The 22,131-nt window shown below is 38.7% G+C and overlaps 1 protein-coding gene across 1 annotated transcript; it reads right to left on the reverse strand.

The window, feature by feature from the left end:
* Positions 1 to 3,012: 3,012 nt before the first annotated feature.
* On the reverse strand, positions 3,013 to 22,127 carry ppif (peptidylprolyl isomerase F). The gene is made up of 6 exons (XM_003227258.4): positions 21,804 to 22,127; positions 14,867 to 14,897; positions 13,514 to 13,602; positions 10,250 to 10,346; positions 8,645 to 8,720; positions 3,013 to 6,742 (listed from the first exon to the last, which is right to left on the reverse strand). The coding sequence occupies exons 1-6, from the start codon at positions 21,993 to 21,995 to the stop codon at positions 6,601 to 6,603; spliced, it is 627 nt and encodes a 208-aa protein (XP_003227306.1). The 5' UTR covers positions 21,996 to 22,127; the 3' UTR covers positions 3,013 to 6,600.
* Between the last annotated feature and the right edge of the window lie 4 nt (positions 22,128 to 22,131).

Genomic DNA, 22,131 nt, shown 5'->3' on the forward strand with positions numbered 1-22,131 from the left:
AAACAGTGGGAATCAGTCCAGTGGATACAGGGGTCACACTGTATTATTTTTCCAGTAGCATTCTAGTGATGGTACTTTGCAAATACATAAGAACTGCAGTCCCTGAAGGAGAGCAGACAATAGTACAGAAACATCATAGGGCATTAGGTGTTGAGCCTCACTTTTACTTGGCATCAACATTATTTATTGTTCTCCATAATCTACTGTATCCTTTTACTGAAATTACATATGTAGAATTTATTGATGATTTTCTTTTAAACAGTCCTGTATTTCTCAGCCCTCCCAAGCTGGGTCATGCTGCAAGTAGGTGTGCAACAAATGGTACATGATCATTTGGTGCCACCTACTGACCAAAGCAGGGTTAGCAAAGGCCAGAATCTGATTACAGTATATTCAAAACTGAACCAAATATAATTTCTTTTAAAGCAGAGATAGGGAATCCCCCAGCCAGTATTAGAATCAAACTCCCAGGACCTGTTAGATACCATAGCCAACGGTGATGGCTGGTTGGAGCTGCAGTTTAATGACATCTGGAAGATTACAGAGATATGATTGTTCATCAAGCTATGTACTTTAATCAAAAACACAAATTCATGTCTTAGCATATAGCAGCCCCTGGTGGCACAGCGGATTAAACCCTTGTGCCGGCAGGACTGCTGACTTGAAGGTTGTGTTGCTGACCTGAAGGCTGCCAGTTCAAATCCAACCCGGGGAGTGTGGATGAGCTCCCTCTATCAGCTCCAGCTCCATGCAGAGACATGAGAGAAGCCTTCCACAAGAATGGTCAAAACATCAGGGTGTCTCCTGGGCAATGTCCTTGCAGACAGCCAATTCTCTCACACCAGAAGCGAACTGCAGTTTCTCAAGTCGCTCCTGACACACACACAAAATGTCTTATCATAGGTCTTCTATATCCCTTCGATTCTTCCTAGCTAACATTTCCAGCCCTTTGCTGTTAATAAAGACATACTCTAGAAGTACAATATGAGCAATGTACAACTGCTATAGGTGAGGCCAGAGCATTGGGTTATGTACATATTATAACTATTATATTTTGAAAGGTCTAATCTGGTTACTTATTACCTATCAAGCCATGCTCAAGGTTTTAACCTGTTGACCCAAATAAGTCTTGAGCACCTCTTAACCAGGAGGTCACCTTCCTTGAAAAGGCAAATTAGACCACATGGTTTTCACTGGAGATTGATACCCACTCTCTGAATATTTTTTCCCACATCATATGCTGAAATTATACTGAGTCTTGAACACTTCTTTATGAAGCATTTACAAAGGCCTTTCTGACGAGTAACAATGTATTCCCTAACCCCATATGTATACTGACTGTTAGATGTTTTCTTTTTAAAACTATTCTTAAACTATATTGTTGTTATATAGTGTGTTGTATAAGTTTATATAAACCATCAGAGACTTTCCATATTAAGAAGCACATGCATATAATGGCTGGAATCCCTATTGACAGGAGTGTGTTGTGTTATACACCTGCTATGATTTTATTTTGACAATTGGTAGGGCTTGTTTCTAGTTGACAGCAGGGTACGTAGATTTGTACATGATAAGTTGTTACATGTGGTAGCACAATAAATGATACAGCGTAGAGTGTACTCATCACACATTATGATTTCAAACCGGTTCAATGACTGCTTCCCATACATTATGTTGGTTATTAGTATAGGTGTTGTGTTGTAACTGCATTGGAGAATATTTACATTGTGTGGAAGCAACAAATAAATCTTTAAAGCTTTATTTAACTTTCATGTTTCAAGACTCACTGGTTTAGCTGCAGGAATAATTTCACTCAGGATATCATAGTCTTTGGCTAGCACCAGTATTGCCTCTTTTTGTATTAAGAAGAGTCATCTAGTGACGTGGGAAGAATAGTCCATGTTTTAAACCAGTGAGAAATCCATCATTAGAGCAATGGTTTCCAAACTTGATGCTACACTAGAATTCATATCATCCCCAACCAGCATGGATCATGATACAGAGATGATGGTCGTTGTAGTCCAACAACTGGAAACCCAGCATTGGGAACCACTATGTTGAGAACTCTCCTTCTTGATCCCTATGAGGTACAGCTTAAAAGCTGAGTATGTTTAACCTGCAGGAGGGCTGAGGGGACTTGATGGCCATGTATAAATACGTGAGGGGAAGTCATAAGGAGGAGGGAGCAAGCTTTTCTCCTGACCTGGAGACTAGGACACAGAACAACGGCTTAACATTGCAGGAGATTCCACCTGGACAATAGGAAGAACTTTCTGGTTGTGAGTTGTTCAGCACTGGAACTCTGCCCTGGAGTGTGGTGGAGGCTCCTTCTTTGGAGGCTTTTAAACAGAGGCTGGATGAACATCTGTCGGGGGTGCTTTGAATGCAATTTTCCTGCTTTTTGGCAGGGGGCTGGACTGGGTGGCCCACGAGGTCTCTTCCAAATCTATGATAATCTACTTGTGATAGCCCAAAGCAGCATGTCAAAGCTAAAGTGTTGACTTGAGCCAAGGAAGAAACAGATTGGTTATGAAACACCCAGGTGTCTCACTATAGTTAAGGAACAAGACAGAAAATGTATGCGTGACTACGAATCAACAGATAGTCAGTTGGCTTAGGAAGGTTGCATATCAGGTTTTATCATATGTGAGGTTTCAATTAGTGAGTGATACATTCTTAAAGAGGTAGTCAGTTCAATTGTCCGACCATCTAAAACAAATGCTTTAAACCAATAAACTTGTATCTTCCAAAACAGTAACATGGTACATGAAGTCATGGAGAATGCCCAGACATGAATTCATGTTTAAAATAGCCTGCCCCAACCGAATGCCTCCCCCCCCCCCTCCCATCAAGGCTTTGGACACAACTCTGATCTTTCCCAGTTAGCAATTGGGAGGAATTGGCTCCTAATATTAGCTTGTGATAAGCAGATGGCCAGGAAAAGCTTTATGGATACATTTCTTCATAAGCCTAAGCAATTTTTATTATTATATTTGTGAAAGAAACAGGCTGTTATTTCTTACAAAAGGCATTTAATCTTCTCAGATATACAAAAACGGAACATGTAACAAAAGTATTTGTTAGTTCAATCAAAGTATTGACAACTGAAAAATACTTAAAAGAATACAAGAACAATGGACTGAAGTAGCATCACATCTTGTTTTTGTTTTCTATGTATGAGGATGCAAAATGCAAAAATAGCACTTTAAAGCAACAACAGTGTATTCTTGTTAGAGAAATCAAACATACCAATATTTGGTTGTTCTGAGTTTTCTGGGCTGTATGGCTATGTTCCAGGAGCTTTCTCTCCTGACGTTTCGCCCACATTTATGGCAGGCATCCTGAGATTGTGAGGTATACCTCACAACCTCTGAGGATGCTTGCCATAGATGTGGGTGAAACATCAGGAGAGAATGCTCCTGGAACATAGCCATATAGCCTGCAAAACTCATAACAACCCAGTGATTCTGGCTATGAAAGCCTTCGACATGCCAATATTATTTGTTATGTTATATTCCAGATTTCTCCCACCAACCTCAAGGTAGTAGACATCCTTCCTTCTCAGCTAGCAAAGCTATGCAGCACCTGACACATTTCCAGATATAACAGTAAAAAAACTCCCTAAGAAATACAGTATTCTCTGCCTAAGGAAGCAGCAGTTCACTTCACACAGGATAGGACATTTAGCTCTCAAGAGAAGTTACTTTTCTGTTGCTAATGGAGTTGAAATGTTATTGTCTGTCTGTCCCTAATCTTTACAAGGCCAAGGAGGGAACTGGCCACTGCCTGCTTTGAAATTCGCCAATAACTAACATGATAGAAAGTAAGTCAATGAATCTTAACATAATCAGTTTCTTCTTGTATGGTTTTTAAACTCTTTGCCTGATGAAAAAGCCAGAGAAGCTTCAAAAGCTTACATGATATGTTTTATGCTTTGCCGTTTGTGAATTTTGTTATGTTTTGCTGCACAGCAACATCACTATCCCTGAATATTTCTCTCCTCCCTACTTTATTCATAATCACAGTAAACATCTAAGTTACATCAGTCAAAGGGAAGGATCCGTAAAATAACCATTAGTTTTGTGGCTCAGTGGGGACAAGAACCTGGTTTTTGTACATTCCAGCCCAACAGTCTATCCCATACACCACACTGGCTCAGAAAGTTTTCACATTTTAATGTTCTCTGTTCTAAATACTGCTTATATAATGCTAAAAATAGTTATGCTGTGGGTTTTTTTTTTTTTTTGCTTGCCAAAGTGCTGTGTATCCTTTAAGAGATACCTATCTAACACAGGCAGCTCCCCCATCTCCGCAAACACAGCCTGGGTATTGCTAGCTTATTTTAAAAAGAAAAAAAAAACCCCAAGGCTATTGCAGGTCACCAAGTTGTGTATCATCAGCAACCTTTACTAACACAGATAAACTCAGGTGGTTGAGCCATCCTCCCTTGTTCACAATTCCAGTAGTATAGGCTTAGTCCTACATACCTGAGGTAATGATTGCTACCAATTATTTGCTACACATGTCCTGAGACACATTACATACCACAGAAACTGGCTTAACCATTAATCATTCCTTCTGCCATAATGATAGTCCCGTGGAATGGGGTAGGGTTGGGGAATGGAAGCCAATTAAGTTCTCCAAGAGGCTATCGTCAGCCTTCTTCAAAATGATGCCCTGCATGGGTGCACTGCAATTCCCATCTATCTTCAGTTGTTGAGGAAACCTTTATGATTCAATATTTCTTCAGCTACAGTTCGCTTCAGCCAATTTCAGTTTCCCTGATCATATAAATAATTGTGAGCAGGAAGTAGGCAAAGTTGAGTCTGCTGCACATTGCTCCCTACACCACTGAAAAAAAACAAACTCAGAGCTGGAACGGCAAGGAATTACTTCTTTAAAGTAGAATCATTGTGTTTTTCAGGGGATCAAAAGTGAGGCTGCTTTTTTGTGAAACTGCAGGTAACTATAGCTAAACTAAGTAGGGAAAATCACACTACATGTTGCCCAACCCTGGACTAAAAAATGACGACGCTGAAGTGCCTGCACTGCTCCTTAAGTCTGTCAAAACCTTAGTTATTTCGTTTTAATTCTCAAAAGTAACTCAATATTAGTTCTTATGTAAGTTTTGATGTAATGTATTGTTTCCCTGCTTCAATCTACAGGGAGAGAAGAAATCAATTTTAGTATCACTACATATAGTTACTTATTTGGAGTGTAGATTAGCTTAAGAAACTACTGTATTTAATCTAATCTAAGGCACACTTTTTCCTGTTTAAGGGGCTTCAAAAATTGGGTGAATATAAGATTTGATGGTGCCTTACGTTCACCTTTTAAAAACTCTTGCCCTCAAGAGGGCCCCAGCAACAAACGGCCAACTCCCGCCGTTTTGTTCTCAGCCAATATGACTGTTTACAAATATCTCTCGTTAAGTGCCACTTCTGACTTCCATTGCCTCCCCAATGGGCCCATAGACTTAATAAAATAGACTCCTGCAGGCAAGATGACTTCTGGGTTTCTTAACTTTCCCTTCTCACCTCACAAGAAAGATTGGTACTGCAAAGCTGCACTGGAAAAATGGTATTGTGCATGCAGAGGAAATCTTAAAATATATTCTAATAAAATCTCTTTTTTTCTAGAACAGAAGCTTCAAAAACGGGGGTACCTTAGCTTTGGTGAAATACGGTATTGCACTGGGCATGTGCCAAAATTAGTTTTAAGAGTCCTTATGCATGCTAGATTTTAAAACTGCTTGGAGTCTTCTAGCTGCTTTGAGTCTCTTTGTGAAGAGAAAAAAGTGGGGGCATAAATAAACTTAATAATAATAATAATAATATAACTCAGAGCAGAGTTAGTTCCTCTTTCTTCTAGGGGGAAAAAGAATACTACTTTCCAATTGCTCTAATTACCAAATATTTACAATATAATAATGGCTTTGGGGTTGTAAAACAATCTCAACAGCAATCTCAATTGAAAGGCATGCTGTCAGTTAGACTTCAAACAGAAAGAAAACACTTCACTGAAGGAGGAGGAAGTACTTGTTCATCCAATTACCTTGACTGAATTGTGTTGACTCGAAATTCTCAAATCAACACAATTAATCATTTAGTGAGCTATGCTTGACATATCAGTCTATACAGGCTAGATATTTTTCAAGTACTAAGTATCAGTTAATACATTCATTTCAAATAGTGGAGGTTAAGTACCAAACAGGTTGCAGGATGCTCTTTGAGTCACTAAGGTGGGAAAACACCAGTTAATCTTCTTAGCACTCAGGGTTCATATTTCCATAAGATTCAGTCCGACTCATGGAACAATTTCTGAGGTTTCCTAGCAAGTCTTTGCTAACAGTCTTTGTTGTCCTTGCATTTTCCATTTTCAAGCATAATAGCGAATCTTCACATTTGCAACATTCATGAGAAAAGTACAATTGTTTCAGAACTAAAAAAATACCTAAAAATATTGCTGTTCTGTCTGATCATGGCTCAAGCCAAGATTGTTTTCCTATCAGTCCAGTCCAAACCCAGGAGAGAAATGTGCTCGTAATAATTCTTATCATTTCCCTTTTGTAGCACAGATGCTCCATAAATACTGGCAGATCTAAATTTCTGGCAGTTGGCCACAATCAGTAATGACTATCTTCTTTGAAGGCTTTCCACTCTTCGAGCCAAAGCTTTCGATTTTTTTCAGAACATCCATTCCTTCCTTCACATGACCAAATACAACATGCTTTCCATCCAGCCTGCAATAGACACAAAAGTAATGTATGAAGAAAAGCAATACAGAGCTCCTGTAACAACTGTAGTAAGAGAGTGAATTAACATGCCTGCACATGCATGATCTAACAAGGAATAATAAAATATTTAATTTGGAAGCCTATAAGGAGTATTGTAATTTGCACAAAACTAGTGTAAGGCTTCTACCTTTCCTTAAGAGGGGTGCAACAAATATTTAACATTTTTCAATTTGGCTCCAGACTATACAAAAGGTTGTATCTCCCGGAGGACCCTGATTCAGTTTCGAATTTTTTTTCTTGATCCTACAACTTTCACCAGCATGTTTTGTAAATATGGACCTCCTCTGTGGCAGCTCTCATAATGTGAAAATCCTTTCTATAGAAAATTATGTTAGTCCTATCTCTGTTGCTCTTTCACTAGCAAAGATTTTATATTGCTATTTAAATAGGCTCTTGGCCCACAAGTGGTTGCTGAAAAGGGCTTTTTAATGGGAACACAATCTTTCTCTCCCTCTGCTGGCACACTTTAACACTTTTCATTCAGCATGGTTTTTAAATGTGACAGTTTATATAATTACTCTAAACTGTTACTTAATATTGGATTCATTTTTAGCTATGTTCTGTTTTAGTTTGCACAGTAAGTCAACGTGGGTGTGGTATGTCAGACAGGTGTAGAAGTGAATAGGATCAACAAATAAACAAGTGTAGAAGTGAATAGGATCAGACAGAACACAGCTTTGAGAAGGAATTGCATAAAGTTACCCCCAAGACAGCAGGACTGTGAAGAAATCTTGCCAGAATTTGAGGGCTGGCCCAAGAGGATGCACACAATTCTAAAGTCCACATACATTTCTATGCAATGGTCTTTAGATCTCACATTAGAAGACAACCAAATACCAGAGCCATCACATACTAGAAGACAGCCCAACAGCATTGGCACATGCCAGCAATAAGCAATTAAAGACACTTTATTCTTGCACATATTATTAACAGGTGGATTTGTTCAGGTTACACTGACCCTCTAGCAGAATGCCTAATGTTTCAATTCCTCATTTATGACTATCAAGTTGCCGTCACTCATTAGATGTCCAACTAGCCAGAAATAAAACCTGCATGTTATTACATAGGTGTCATTCTCGTATATTATCTATGTAGGAAAGTTATAGGGAAAGAGTAGTATTGATTCTTGCTTCAGAAGAAAAACACAAATATTATAAATGCTGAAGTATCACTGATCCTTCCACCTTATCCATTATATTATAAGTATTGATTTCTATTTACATTACAGTTGCACCAAGATATTGATGGGCAGAGCTTTCAGCAGGCTATTGGAAAAAAATATTTCCCAACTTCAACCACACCTTTGTTTTTAACCTTTAGATTGGCAACTTGTCCGTGTTTGTTTCCTGGAAATACTTCCCCAAAATTCAGAACGCACTAACTTTTCTTTGTGTATTTTGGGCATCATATTAAAGTGATTCTAGTCAACTGGGCACCACACTGAATATATCAGTGCCATAAAGCACATTTAACCACTAAGCCAATAGCAAGTGAGAAGGCAAAATGCTTCCCTCACACTTAATGGGTAGCTATTCTAATTTTTCTTTCCAGCCACTGCCTGAAAAATCACTACAATGAGAGCATTTTAAGTGACAAAAGTCTTATGTTTCACATTATTACCATTACATGTTATTCACTGTAATATTAATTTTAACTCAGGGCTATAGAAGAAAGAGCGATTGTCTAGAAGTCATGGGAACAATGATATGTAGTGCAATATAGCTTTACTTAATATACAATGCACATAGTCATTCCTATCCCTCATATTCAACAAGAAACCTGGGCAGTTTCCCAAAATTCAAGAAAACATTGTTAAAGGAACTATACACATGCATCTTGAACACTTACCAATCAGTTTTGGCTGTGCAAATGAAGAACTGAGATCCATTGGTGTTGGGTCCAGCATTAGCCATTGAAAGAACACCTGCAGCAATGACAAGCCAGCAATTTAACTTCACTTTACAAAAACAAAGAATGAACAGTAATCTAGGGAGGTTATTTTATAAAGCTTTCTCATGTATTTAGAATGCTGAATGCTTCTCTGACAGCGGTCACAATACATCCAATAGTAAGCAAGATTTAAGGGATTATATTGTGCTGAAACAATTAGGACATCAGTTCATGTTGAAAATTTCTCAAATGGAATTAACTGGTGTTCCTAAGAATCCAAGACTTCCTCATATGTCTTTTCTTTAAAATACTTTCCAAATAATTGACTCACTGGTCCCAACCGCAGTGCGTATTTCTTCTCACTGAAGAGTACACACACACACACACACACACACACATATATGTATTTGTGTATCTATATTGCGCAATCATTCCAAAGATAAAAGCAGCATATGATTTTGGACAATCTCCTCCTCCAACTGATTATGATGTTTATTTTACCCTACTTTTTCTCTCCACAAGGAGACTCATCTTGCTCTGTGTCATCTCTTTCTCTTATAAATGGTCTAGAATAAATTCATTAAATCTAAGCTTTTAGGGAATCCGTATGGCTATTGCAAGACAAAACATATGTGGTAGTTCCAAACTTCTGGTATTCAAATACAGTAGCTTTTTAAATATGATTACTTAAGGCTTAGGCTACGGTTCTAATGCAAGAGCTAAAAGGCAAATGCAAGGTATCGCCACTAAAGGGTTATTAAAAACCCTTTCTGTGCAATGTCACTTCAAGCATGCAGGGACAGATTACAGCATAGACATAGTATAAATAGCCATTACTGTAGTTGACAGTAGTGACTATCCGCCTGGAAAGTTTTTTTTAAAAAAAAATAAGATCATGTCACAGCGCATACTTTGTATACCTGAAGTGGTGATTATCATTATACTCTGATAACTTCAGAACAATCAGGTGTTTCAAACCCAAAACTTGAGTATGGTTGGTATGTGGTTCTGGAATAGGGATACTATTTGCCCTTTTATTTTCCAGTGCTGGCTAATAACATTCCCCAAGCAGTGAATACTTTAAAAGAATACAAATCCATCCTGAATAGGGGGAAAAATAACAGTTCTCCAACCAATAAAATCTCTGTATTTAAACCAGAACTGAGTCTTGGTTTATTCTCAGTCTTCTCAGTTATGACTGATTCCAGGTACCAGTTCAAAAATTCATTTCAAATCCTAGACCAGGTGAGGAGACAAAAGAGTCATTTGGATATTGGTGTCTTTAAACTTCTGTCCTCCCAAGTAGGGTCATATTTAAAGTAACAGCAAGTATTTAATGGTTTAAGCAGGGATTCCCTACATCAGAGATCCAAAATCTGCTTCAGACCTCAATGCCAGGCCATGAAACCCACAGCTGTGAATGTAAACATTCTAAGAAGCTGATCTTCTCGCTCATGAACTTAACATAAAATGAACCCAGGAGACATCTTCCCCACCGCCATTAGCAGAAAGTAGCAGATATCAAGAGCCAAATCAGTGAGAAGGGGACAGAATTTTGTTTACCTGGTCCAGTATGTTTAAGGATGAAGTTTTCATCAGGAAATCGGCTGCCATATATAGATTTGCCTCCAGTGCCATTATGATTAGTAAAGTCACCACCCTGGATAGAACAACAAAGATTGTCTCATTATAAATGCAGTCCATCACATGGTATGATCTCATAATGACATCATAATGATGTGGAGGCAGGAATAGTGACACACTGACGTTACATCACAAAAGGTTTTCATTACACAACAGAGGAACAAGGACCAACTGGACAGGGGAGACCATTTCTGGGAGACACAAGAATAATGTTTAGTATTGTCCTTTGATTTTATCTTGTCTTCCGTTGACTGTATTCAACTATCACATTATATACAGCAGGCATGGGCAAACTTCGGCCCTCCAGGTGTTTTGGACTTCAACTCCCACAATTCCTAACAGCTGGTAAACTGACTGGATGTTGAGGTCCAAAACACCTGAAGGGCAGAAGTTTGCCCATGTCTGATATACAGACTAGAGTTATATACCTGCAACATTTATAACTACATTTGAAAATTCCTACCATATCAGTGATAGGAATTACAATCAATTAAGCTATGAATTAAGTAAGAAATTTTAGAAATATAGGCATGTTGGAATTTCAGCACTAACATATTTCCACTTTACTTTGGTTAATGCAGTAATTAGCTTGCTTAGTAATTAATAAGGGAACCTAACAAATATATAAATTAAATGAGCCACAATGATATAGAGCCAGTAAGTTTAACACTATCCTCAACTTACACTCTCTTTTGCTAACTGCTTTTTGTTCATTGTTCAGTGCTGTGGAACTGCAAAGTTTAAACCTCAAGAGTAATTCCCATTGGATGAATTAGGTTACAGGATTTTTGCGATCCCTCACCACCAGCACAACAGTAAAAGAAAACATTTGCTCACAAAAAGGAAGATATATGTTCCCCTTCTCCCACACAAAATGACTCCCATTCCTCACAAAAATATGTTTTTCTCATACTTTAACATTCCCTAAAGCTAAGCTGGGTCAGATCTAGCTAGTAATTAGGTGGGAGGCCATTAATGAAATACGCTGTATTTCAGAAGGAATTGGCAAAACCATCTCTGAGTATTCCTTGCCTAAGTAAAGCCCATTATATGCACAGGGTTGCCAAAAATCAACAAAAAATGTATACATACACATAAAAAGAAGTAGGACTTGGTACAATCATGGCTACTGAAAATGCAGGGTGGAACATTCTTATGAAACTTCTACTATAAGGCCATCATTATTTATTTTATTTACATACAAAAATTTATTGTCCCTTCCAACACACTACCCTTCAATTTGACAAATAAGGAAGAAAAACATGGCACGTTAGTCTGTTAGTACACAAAGGGATCTCACAACACCTTTGAGACTAACTGGGAGAATGAAGTTGGTCAGTTTGCTACTTTGCACACAAGTAAAGGTAACAGATATTCAATACGATCTCAAAATTAGGTATTTATCTTTAGCCAGCAACCAATTAAATGTCGATAGTGTTGGTGGAAGAGGAAGATGACAAAGGAGCTGTAAACGAAACCATGACTCAAAAGAGAGGAAGAGAAAGATTTCAGACATGAGTAAGTCACAAACAAAGCCTAATTTCATTTCAAGGCACTCAGGTGCTGGTCTGAGAACAAGAGAAATTAAAGTGTAATTGTTTCTGTGAATGGGAAAAACAATTTTTCACATTATTTTTGAAAGGGCTTCCTTTGGAAATTAATTCAAAAACATGAAACTTTATGAAATGGGAATTGCACCATTCAGTCTACCAAAGGTAGCTGCACAGACTCCTCTCTTACATACTAATCTATCTTTACATTTGAATAACGACCTTCTTTATGGCTTATTTAAAATAATGTGGAGCATCCAAATTAGATGTTGCTGCCTCAACATGCTTTGGGTCAAACATTTTAGCCTTTTCAATTGAAAGACAATGTATTTATATAGGTTTTTTGAGGCTAAGTATGATAAAGATTTCTAAGATGTTTTTCCTTTAAAATATTCATTCTTTCAGCAGCAAAATAAAGCATCACATCTTGTTGACAAACAACAAGAAGAGCTGTACTGTGGGCATTTTTGCTAACAGGCAAGGCTCATTACAATTCCGCATGAATTCCCTTCTCTAACCAACAGCCCCTGTAAGGAAAGAGCTGTTTGTTTCAACAGAGGCAAAAGACTAATGCTACACAATAGTACCGATGGTTTTATATGTTTCCCAAAGCAAGCAGAGAGACACATTAGCTATTTATTCACAGTAAGCAATTATTTAGTTGCCAAACTACCATAAATAGATTGTGCTCCACCACCCACAGGTCCCTGAAGGAAAGACATAAGGCAAACAAAATAAACAAAGCATTCCTTGCTGCATGAAGATGTTATGCTCTTTGGCTCTCATGACACTTTCCATTCAACTGTGCCTGGTGATCAAAGGAAAAGACTGAGCAGAATAGTTTGTTTCAAATATTGCTTTAACCACCGCAGTCAGCCCCCTCACTTCTTTTAAATGTTAGGAATACTTTCGACTGATCTGATAGTTAGAAGAGACAGATAATCTGACTCTGAATCAAAATGTCTGTAAGTGATTTAGTATCAGGTCCATCATGAAAATATACTAGAAACTTTGGGCATGATATGACAGATGCCTGGCTTGCTCCACTCCAAGAAGGAAGACTCCAAGTGCAGACAGTTTTGTTTTTTTCTTCTGAGACATAGATTACCACATGGAGAAATGATATTTACTACTGAAAATAGGTACATAATACAGTCACTTTAATTGCTGAAAGAGTGATTTCACCACTCACAAAACCTTTTTCAAAATTACAGTGCTGCAGCCAGTAATGAAACATCTCTTCCACTGCTCTTTCGAACACATCAAGTTTGTTGTTTATTTGTTCAGCAACTTCCGACTCTTTGTGACCTCATGGACCAGCCGGAGCCAGAGCTCCCTGTCAGTTTCCCCAGCATCATTGTCTTCTCCAAGCTTTCCTGTCTTCTCATTATGTACCCTAAGTGCTTCATCTTCGCCTCTAGTATCCTTCCGTCCAGTGAACAATCAGGCATTATTTTCTTGAATATAGACTGGTTTAATCTTTTTGTGGTCCAAGGCACTCTCACAATTTTTCTCCAACACCATAGTTCAAAAGCATTTATCTTCTTTTGGTCAGCCTTCCTTATGGTCCAGCTCTCAATTCCATAGGTTACTACATTGAACATCAAGTAGTTCAACAAAAATGTGTTCTTACCTGACACATGAAAGAAGGTATTACTCTATGGAAGGTGGATCCTTTGTATCCAAAACCCTTTTCTCCAGTGCAGAGAGCTCTAAAATTTTCTGGAAGATGGAAGGAGAGAGAAAGCAGCTTGATTAGCAAAAGAAAAGCAAGGCAATTGTAGGAAAGCATTTTGAGTGTTTTGTTGTATTGCCCAGATACTTTAAAGGCATCATATCCTGTCTGATACTGGACCCTAAACAGGGTAAGATCTGGGTAGTATTTGGATGGTAGACTGCCAACAAGCACCAGGGCTATATTTCAGAGGAAGGAATGGGCAAAACCAACTCGGAATGATACAGCTTTAATCTTACTATATCTAGAAGGAAGTGACACTATAAGATGTACTTAGTTTTTGTACATGCAATAGAATGCTCAGCCACATCCACCACAGCAGCTACAGCTGCAGAATATTTATCCTACCAATTGTGCCTACATTGTGCTTTCCCTTAATAGATTTTTACTTTGTGTTAGAGAATTTGTGACAGTCAACCCTTATGTGAAGAATCAAAGGATAGAAATGGTGGTTATGATCTAGAGCTTTTCTTCCTGTTCTCCAAAAAGAAGATTACACTGGCCAACACACAATTTGGTGAGTCAAATATTAGGCCCATTTCTGGGTATATCTGACCTGCTGGATTCCAAAAATGGCACCTGTTTTACCTGATAGTTCTAGTTTTTGACGTATAGAACATATGCCATATACCAGTCACCATCTGCTCACCCATGAGACATCATGATAACCATATCTAAGAAATTAGACCTGATTTTTTTTCTCGTATCAGGAGCAACCTGAGTCGGTTCTGGTGTGGTCTATCCAATGCAATTTGCTGAATCAGTGCCCCCAAATGAACCTAGAAATAGGTCTAACAACCAAGGAAAAAAAGATTTTGGTTTTTTCCTTGGTTGTTAGACCTTTTTCTAGGTTCCTTAAGAAACAGAAGGATTACAAGAAGGTGGTTCGTGCCAGTAATATAAATGGTGTAACACAAAGAGGCTAGGTACTAGCAGAGTACGATCAATTGGATTATGCAAGTGAAAAGAGACAAATCTGTAAGCCATTATCTTTGCTTATGCAACAATTTTCACAATTTTAGAATTATGGAAAGCCGCAACATAGAAATGTCATAAAGCATAAACACACTGAGAACTTATTATGCTATAAATATGTGTAATAAAGTGAAAAGGTTCATTTTTTTACAAACGATATTCCTGCTGCCACAATACTTAATGGCAACTTTTAAGATATTTCAATTTTCCTTCATTTTTTGTGGCTAACATGATCTAACATGATCAAATTAAGCACTAATCAAAGTTCTACCTTACCTGCTGTTTTTGGCACAACATCAGCTTTCAGCTGTTAGGAAGAAGAAGAAAAATAGACTGAGAAATACATAACAGCTTAACATGAAAAACATGATCCATTCTTTAAAACTAACCCAACAAAGAGACATAATGTTTTACTAGAAAATCGGTATAGTAAAGCCTATACCAAATACAATCTGAGTACATAGAGGCCAACATTTCCTGAAGCTGCATTTTAACATTTCTCTGTCTTCATTCAGTTAAAATACCTCCCATGTGTTAAATCAGCTTCTTTGAACTAATCTGAATACCAAGCATTTTAAAGATGTAATACTGAACTGATAAAACATAACAAAATCCTCAAAGCAATGATAGCTTTATTGAGCCAGCTAAGTACAAAATAGCCAAGCAAAAATCAAACAGCAAGGGACATTGCAGTTGCTTGCTACTGGATTTAAAATTTTACTGCCTGTCTTTTACTGACCTTTGTCCCTACTGTCCACATGGCCAAGAAGAAGAGTGGCTTCTGCCTGCACTGAAATCCCACCAGACCACATTAACTGACAACAGAAGTAACATCAGGGACAAAATGCAATCCTGTGACTCTAATATTGTGCCTTTTCTTCTCCTATATATACATCTTTGGCTGATGTAGTAGCCCACACAGCTTCAAAATCTTCAGGATGTATTTTGTACATTTCAGTTAGTCTGCTAAACTATCACTCTTTTGAGGACTTTATATTTTTGTCATGTTTAACAGAAAAGGCTTTTTTTTTCAAGAGCAAATGCAAACCCTTCGAAGCATGCTTGATTAGGTACACAGAATGCATGCATTCAGCTGTATCAACCTGACAGGTAAAACTAATCAAATGTGGAATTAACTACAGTAAATGCCCATTTCTCACATCTGCAATTGAAGTGACTCTGCAATGAATGATCAAAACCACAAGCCATCTGAGCTCTGATGTATATGTTGACAAAACGCATGTTAATTCAAAAAAGTTTATTTTAGCTCTATAGCTATAAAGCCCCTGCCTTAATTCAATTGTTATTTCCAACAAGCCCACTGAGTTAATGGAAACCTGCTAATTCAACACTCAATCAACATGAGATCGTAGTTTTAGAATGATGAAAACTGAAATATTGTAATAACTGTAATGCCAACAGGTTATGATGTCAAGTTTCCTATACGATATTATATTTGTAGATTAATCTGAACGACAATCAGGTACTATATCCAGTTTGCTGAGAATATACTTGTGTTCCAAAAATCTTTCATAACATCTGTTCACATTACTTTCATTTTTAATCCATTAATCTCATCTGTTTTTGTTTTTATGGATTTAACTGAATTGTTTTAATACTAATGTTTAATACTGTTTTAATATGTGTATATTTACATATTTTAAATTGTATTGTAATGCTTTTAATGTTAGCTGCTTTCAGGCTTCATATGAAGAGAAAAAAAGAGATAGTAATAATAATAATAATGGCACTTGTTGCAGGGCATATGACTTTCGAGACATTAACTGAAAATGTTAAGTGAAAACGTCAGTTACATTTCAACTGATTTATATTTTAAATGTTTTATCCTGTTGCATTCAGATATGCCCTGAGTTAACCTGCAAGGATTTAATCAGTATAAAGATCCTGTGTACATATAGCTTTGGTTTACTTCATCCTCCAGTGTGGGAAGATTGTGTTCAACTATGCTCTCTCAAACCAGGAAGAAATTCAGAGCAGTATATATGACATAATTCCCTACAAGGAAATCAGCTAGTTAGAATACTGGGGCATATGGTAGTATGAAGCTAGGTCATATTGCAGAACCTCTTGATCACACATGCTCACCGATAATGAGAAAAAATAATGCAAATGGCAAACTTTTGTGAAACTTGCCCAACATTTGCAGAAATTACACGGTTTCTGTAATTAACTGGAAATCCTCTCACAGTGCCATACTCTGGTCTAGGTAGACTAAACTGTTATGCAAAAGGAAAAGTGAGTACCAGTCTATGAAATGCTCACAGATAACATAGGACTAAAATAAAACACTTGATTCTTCTTGGATTTCTCTTGCTATTAAAGTATTTATTATACTTTAATAAAATCATGCGCATATCACTCAAGCATGCTCTCAGAAACATTATTTTCACATCCAGATTTTTCCCACTTCACACTTAATACCAAAGTCCTAGTTGGATTCGGCCCAGGTTATGTAAGATGGCCTTCTCTCATATAAACTCATCAAAAATTGAAAACTTTAGCAAAAACCATGTTATGTGTTTCCCTACCCTACAAAGCTAGGCTTATGTAGCAGTGTGGTAGAGAATGTGTTGTCGAAGGCTTTCATGGCCGGGATCACAGGGTTGTTGTATGTCTTTCGGGCTGTGTGGCCATGTTCTTTTTCTGTAGCATTGCACTAACTTTGACAAATCAGGGGGTTCTATGCCATTTGAGTTTCTGGTGGGCAGCTAAGTTGGCATTGCCTTCAGTAGTCTTTGGGCTCTTTCAACTTACAGTTATAGCTGTATAAATCTCCTTTAACCACCATCGTTACGTCCCATGGAATTCTGGGTATGTAATTTGGAAAGGCATTGGAGTTTGTTTGATTATTTTTACGTAATTTGTTGTTGTGTCCCTTCAAGTCATTTCCAACTTATGGTGGTGAACCTAAGGAAAAGCTATTTCTGGGGGCTGAGAGTGTGGGACTTGCCCAAAGTCACCCAGTGGGTTTTCATGGCTACGTGGAGAATTGAACACTGGCCTCTGTCTAGAGTCATAGTTCTATGTTCAAGCCACTACACCATGTTGGCTTACTAGATCGTCAAATTCCAGATTTTCTGAATAATTCATCCTAATTAGAAGATGCCTGGATTCTATAGAATGTTGTCATGAAACTTACTCATGTTATAATTGTGTAGTGTGATAGGGCCCCTTTGAAATAGGGACTGCTGATTTATCTGCTTGTGACAAAGTATTTTTGAATTGTGTTTTAACTGAGTTTTCAATGCTTTTATTTGTGTATTTAATTAATCTTTTACTATTTTACCTAGTGTACATCACCTCAAGGGGTTGGTGTATTATAAGGTGATAGGCTAATGCTTTCAAGAAATAAAATAATCTCAATTAACAAAAAACAGACATTATGAGAAAATTAGACACACAACAGTTGGGGGAGCAGCTTTAGCATTTTCCCAAAGGCAAAGATATTTCACATTACAGAATTTTATTACCTTCCGGTGTATATAACACACTTAAGCATGTTTATGGCTTAGTTATATTGGCTGTATAGAGAAGCTGAGTGAGGTGTTAGAAGGTCTGTGTGCAGAAGGAGTATTTGTTTGCGGAAATCCAACACAAATCTACTCCCTTGGTTTTCTGAACATCCTTGCTTTTTACCTGTTCACTTAGCATTATGTGATATTGCCTATAGGAATGAACTACTCACACTCATTTGACAGTATCACTGGGATAATTTATGATGCAATACATATGACTCCTCAATGTGAACCTAGAACTATTTACCTATGGAAAGATTACATCATAATTGATTCCCTGTGTAACTTTCCCAGAAATTCCCATGGGCTTGATTCAGCAATCCTTTGAAATTTTCTCATAAAAGAACATGGAAAAACAAAAGTATAATCAGCTCTGACATAACACATTTTTTGTTTATGAATGGAAAGAGATCACTCACACAACCCCTAAACCAACCTTTACAATCGCCAGATCAGATTGCCTGGAAAAAAACACAACCTCACGTTCTCTATAGTTTTACATTTCTTATATTTGATTCACATCCCCCTTGTTTCTCAATGTGACAAACTGGTTAACAAAGTATGTACTACTTCAGGATAAAGAGAGAATTTAATATCTACTTTTTGAGCTCAATCTATATGTACAATGGCTATGTAAAGGAGGTTTTCTGTAGATGCCCAACATAATGAGTAATACCTGGTCTTACTTTAGCAACTTCAGCATCATATGTCAGGGTGGGGAAATCTGTCTTTTCATCAATGAAACCTTTCTAATAAAAGTAATGATTACAGCTCATCTGCTTGGAAATTAATAGAAAGCAATGGTAATCACTGGAAGGCATGTAATTTACAGGCAGTTCCCAGGTTACATCCAAGATAGCTTCTGTAGGTTTGTTCTTAAGTTGAATTTGTATGTAAGTGGGAACAGGTACTATTTAAAGTTTAACTCCAGCCGTGTGTGTTTGTATAGCAGGGTGGTGGTGGATAGCATAAGGATAACACTCCTATGATGGTTGTTTTGCTGTCTCTGCCCCTGTTTAAAAGATGCCACCTTATTTTCTGTCCTTGTGATAATTGGATTTTGAACATTTTAAGTTGTTGTGTAAACAAGGATTGATGACAAAGTTTCAGTGGAAACATCTTTCTCCTATGATAACGTTCCAGGAATGGATTTCCCTTCCTTGGGGTAGATTTCTCTCACTTCCTGTTGTTTCATCCCATTCTTCTCTGAGTTGTATGTAAGTTGGATGTTTGTAACTCAGGGACTACATGTACTCCTAATAAAAGTGGAGGAAACTAGGGCTAAGGTAGGGATAAGAAATGCCAGCTAGGACTAAGAGGGCCTTGAAGTGGAATAGCAGGAAGCTCAGACAAGAGGTAATCGGAGCAGACACTCATAAGAGCTGACACCTGATGGGCCAGAAAAGGAAACAAAGGAAGAGAAAGATGAGGCAAAGTTCAGATAACTTTGCACATGCTATAAAGACTAAACTGCACCTCAATTCAGAGTGGCACTTTCCATTAAACTTGTTGCAACGGCCTCCTGCCTTCAGAATTGGATTGGATCAAAAACTCTGAAGGTTTTTGGGCTAATTAATAATAGAGGGACATGGCAATGGAGCCTCAACAAAAACTTAATGGTCTCCTATGGTGTGATATTGCTGCAAAGGTGCCGAGAAGACAAAGATAAACAAGCCATCATGAAGAGAGCCTCTGACAGTAATAAAAGCCATTCCAGACCTTTGTACATACAAGTAAAAGCAAAACAAAACCACCAAAACAAACAAAACTCAGTGGGTCATCCTGGGAAAATCACACTCTCAGCCTCAGAGTGCACTGCGATGGCTTTGACTTAGGATCACCCTAAGTTGGAAATGACTTCAAGGCACACAACAGCAACAACCACAAGTACAAAGGATAAGTAGTACAGGGCAGTGCTAAGTTGATGAATACTGGCCTTGTGATGGCTCCTAAAAGGACATCCAGAAAGAAAAAAAGAAACAAAATGTACAAAATCATTTTTTTAAAGGAACTCAACAATCTCTAGCACATTTTCATCTTCACCAATAGAATGCATTTTGTTGAAGAGGGCAACTAAAATGATCAATTTGGAGACCATACCCTATGAGTAGCATCTTAAAGAACTGGGCATGTTTAACAAGTAGAAGAGAAGGTTGAAAGATATGATAGCCATGTATAAATATGTGAAAGGATGCCATAAGGAAGAGGGAGCAGGCTTGTTCTCTGCTGCACTTGAAACTAGGACTCAGAGTAAAGGGTTAAAATTACAGGAAAGGAGATTCCACCTGAACATTAGGAAGAACTTCCTGACTGTTAAGAGCTATTGAGCAGTGGAACTGTCTGCCTTGGAGTGTGGTAAAACCTCCTTCCTTGAAAGCTTTCAAACAGAGGTTGGATGGCCATCTGTCGGGGTACTTTGTTGCATGGCAGGGGTTGGACTTGAAGGCCCAGTGGTCTCTTCCAACTCGATTCTAAGGTGGAAAATCTAGCACCACAATGGGTTATATGGTAGTGTGGACTCAGATAACCCAGTTCAAAGCAGGTATTGTGGATTATCTGCCTTGATATTCTGGGTTATATGGCTGTGTGGAAGGGCCCCAAGAGGCAGAAATCCAATAAATCCTGCTTTTTTGCACTTGGAAGAGTTTTAGCCTGCTAAGTGCTTGATGTTCAAAACTGAGGATCCGGCTACATTTTAAAAAAGGAATAATAATTCCTGGGAAAATCTGACCTGGCCACCATGGTACATGCTTTGGTTCCATCCCACCTGGACTACTGTAACGCGCTCTATGTGGGGCTGCCTTTGAAAACAGTTTAGAAACTTCAATTTGTTCAAAGATCTGCAGCTAGGTTGTTAATGGGAGCAGATATAAGAGAACATACTATCCTGCTCCTGAAACAGCTGCATTGGCTCCCAATTAGGTTCTGGGCTCAATTCAAAGATGCAGGCGAAACGTCAGGAAATAATGCTTCTGTAACATGTTCATACAGCCTGGAAAACTCACAGCAACCCATTATTATTATCAATTTTTATATTGTATGTTTTTACTGATTAAGTTGTTTTGGGCCCCTGACTGGAAAGAGGCAGGGTAATCATAGTAATAATAAACTTTATTTATATCCCACCCTCTCTCCACAAGGACTCGGGGAGGCTGACAACAAACATACGTAAGCATACGTTTCATAAATAAAGACTGATAAATCCTTGACCCTGAATGCTGTCAAGGTTTCCAGTGGGGTGGCTTTGAAGGGCACCTTGAAGAGAGAGAACGCCCCGAGGAAACGCGCCTGGAGAGGAGAGGGCTTCTATATTGTGGAATGCATGCGGTTTTGACACCACTTGAGCTGCTATGGCTCTCCGTGGGATCCTGGGAGTTGTATTTCATTGAGGCGCCAGGCCTCTGGGACAGAGAAGGCTCGAGACCTTGCTATTATCCCCAGGATCACACAGCATGGTGCCAGGGCAGTGCAAGTGGTGCCAAACCGCATTCATTCCACAGTGTAGAAGAGGCATGGGCAAGCTTGGGCCCTCCAGGTGTTTTGGACTTCAGCTCCCACAATTCCTAACAGCCGAATTGTGGGAGTTGAAGTCTAAAACACCTGGGGGGGGGGGGGTCCAAGTTTGCCTGGTGTAGATGCACCTGAGGAGGAGCAGAGGAAAAGAAAGGCGCGCGCACCTTGAAGACGACGCGGCCCAGGGGCTGGTTGTCGGCGCCCACGTCCAGGAAGACCAGCGGGTTGTTGTCGTCGTCGTCATCGTCCTCACGGCGGCTGCTACTGTTGCTGCAATCCCGGGTGGCGGAGCGGGGCCCCTGCGCCAGGAGCAGCGGGAGGAGGAGGCGTCTGCGGGCGGAGCGCAGGGCCAGCATGGCGGCGGGCGGAGGAAAGGGGAAGCCCAGAAAGATGCGAACTCTCCTACGTTCCTCTCAGGCTCAGGCGCGCTTAGAAAGCCGGCCTCGCGCTTCGGGTCTCCTTTATAAGCCTTCCTCCCCCTCCCTCCCTCCC

The sequence above is a fragment of the Anolis carolinensis genome, chromosome 3 (genome assembly GCF_035594765.1).
Source record: "Anolis carolinensis isolate JA03-04 chromosome 3, rAnoCar3.1.pri, whole genome shotgun sequence".
NCBI classification, from domain to species: Eukaryota; Metazoa; Chordata; class Lepidosauria; order Squamata; family Dactyloidae; genus Anolis; species Anolis carolinensis.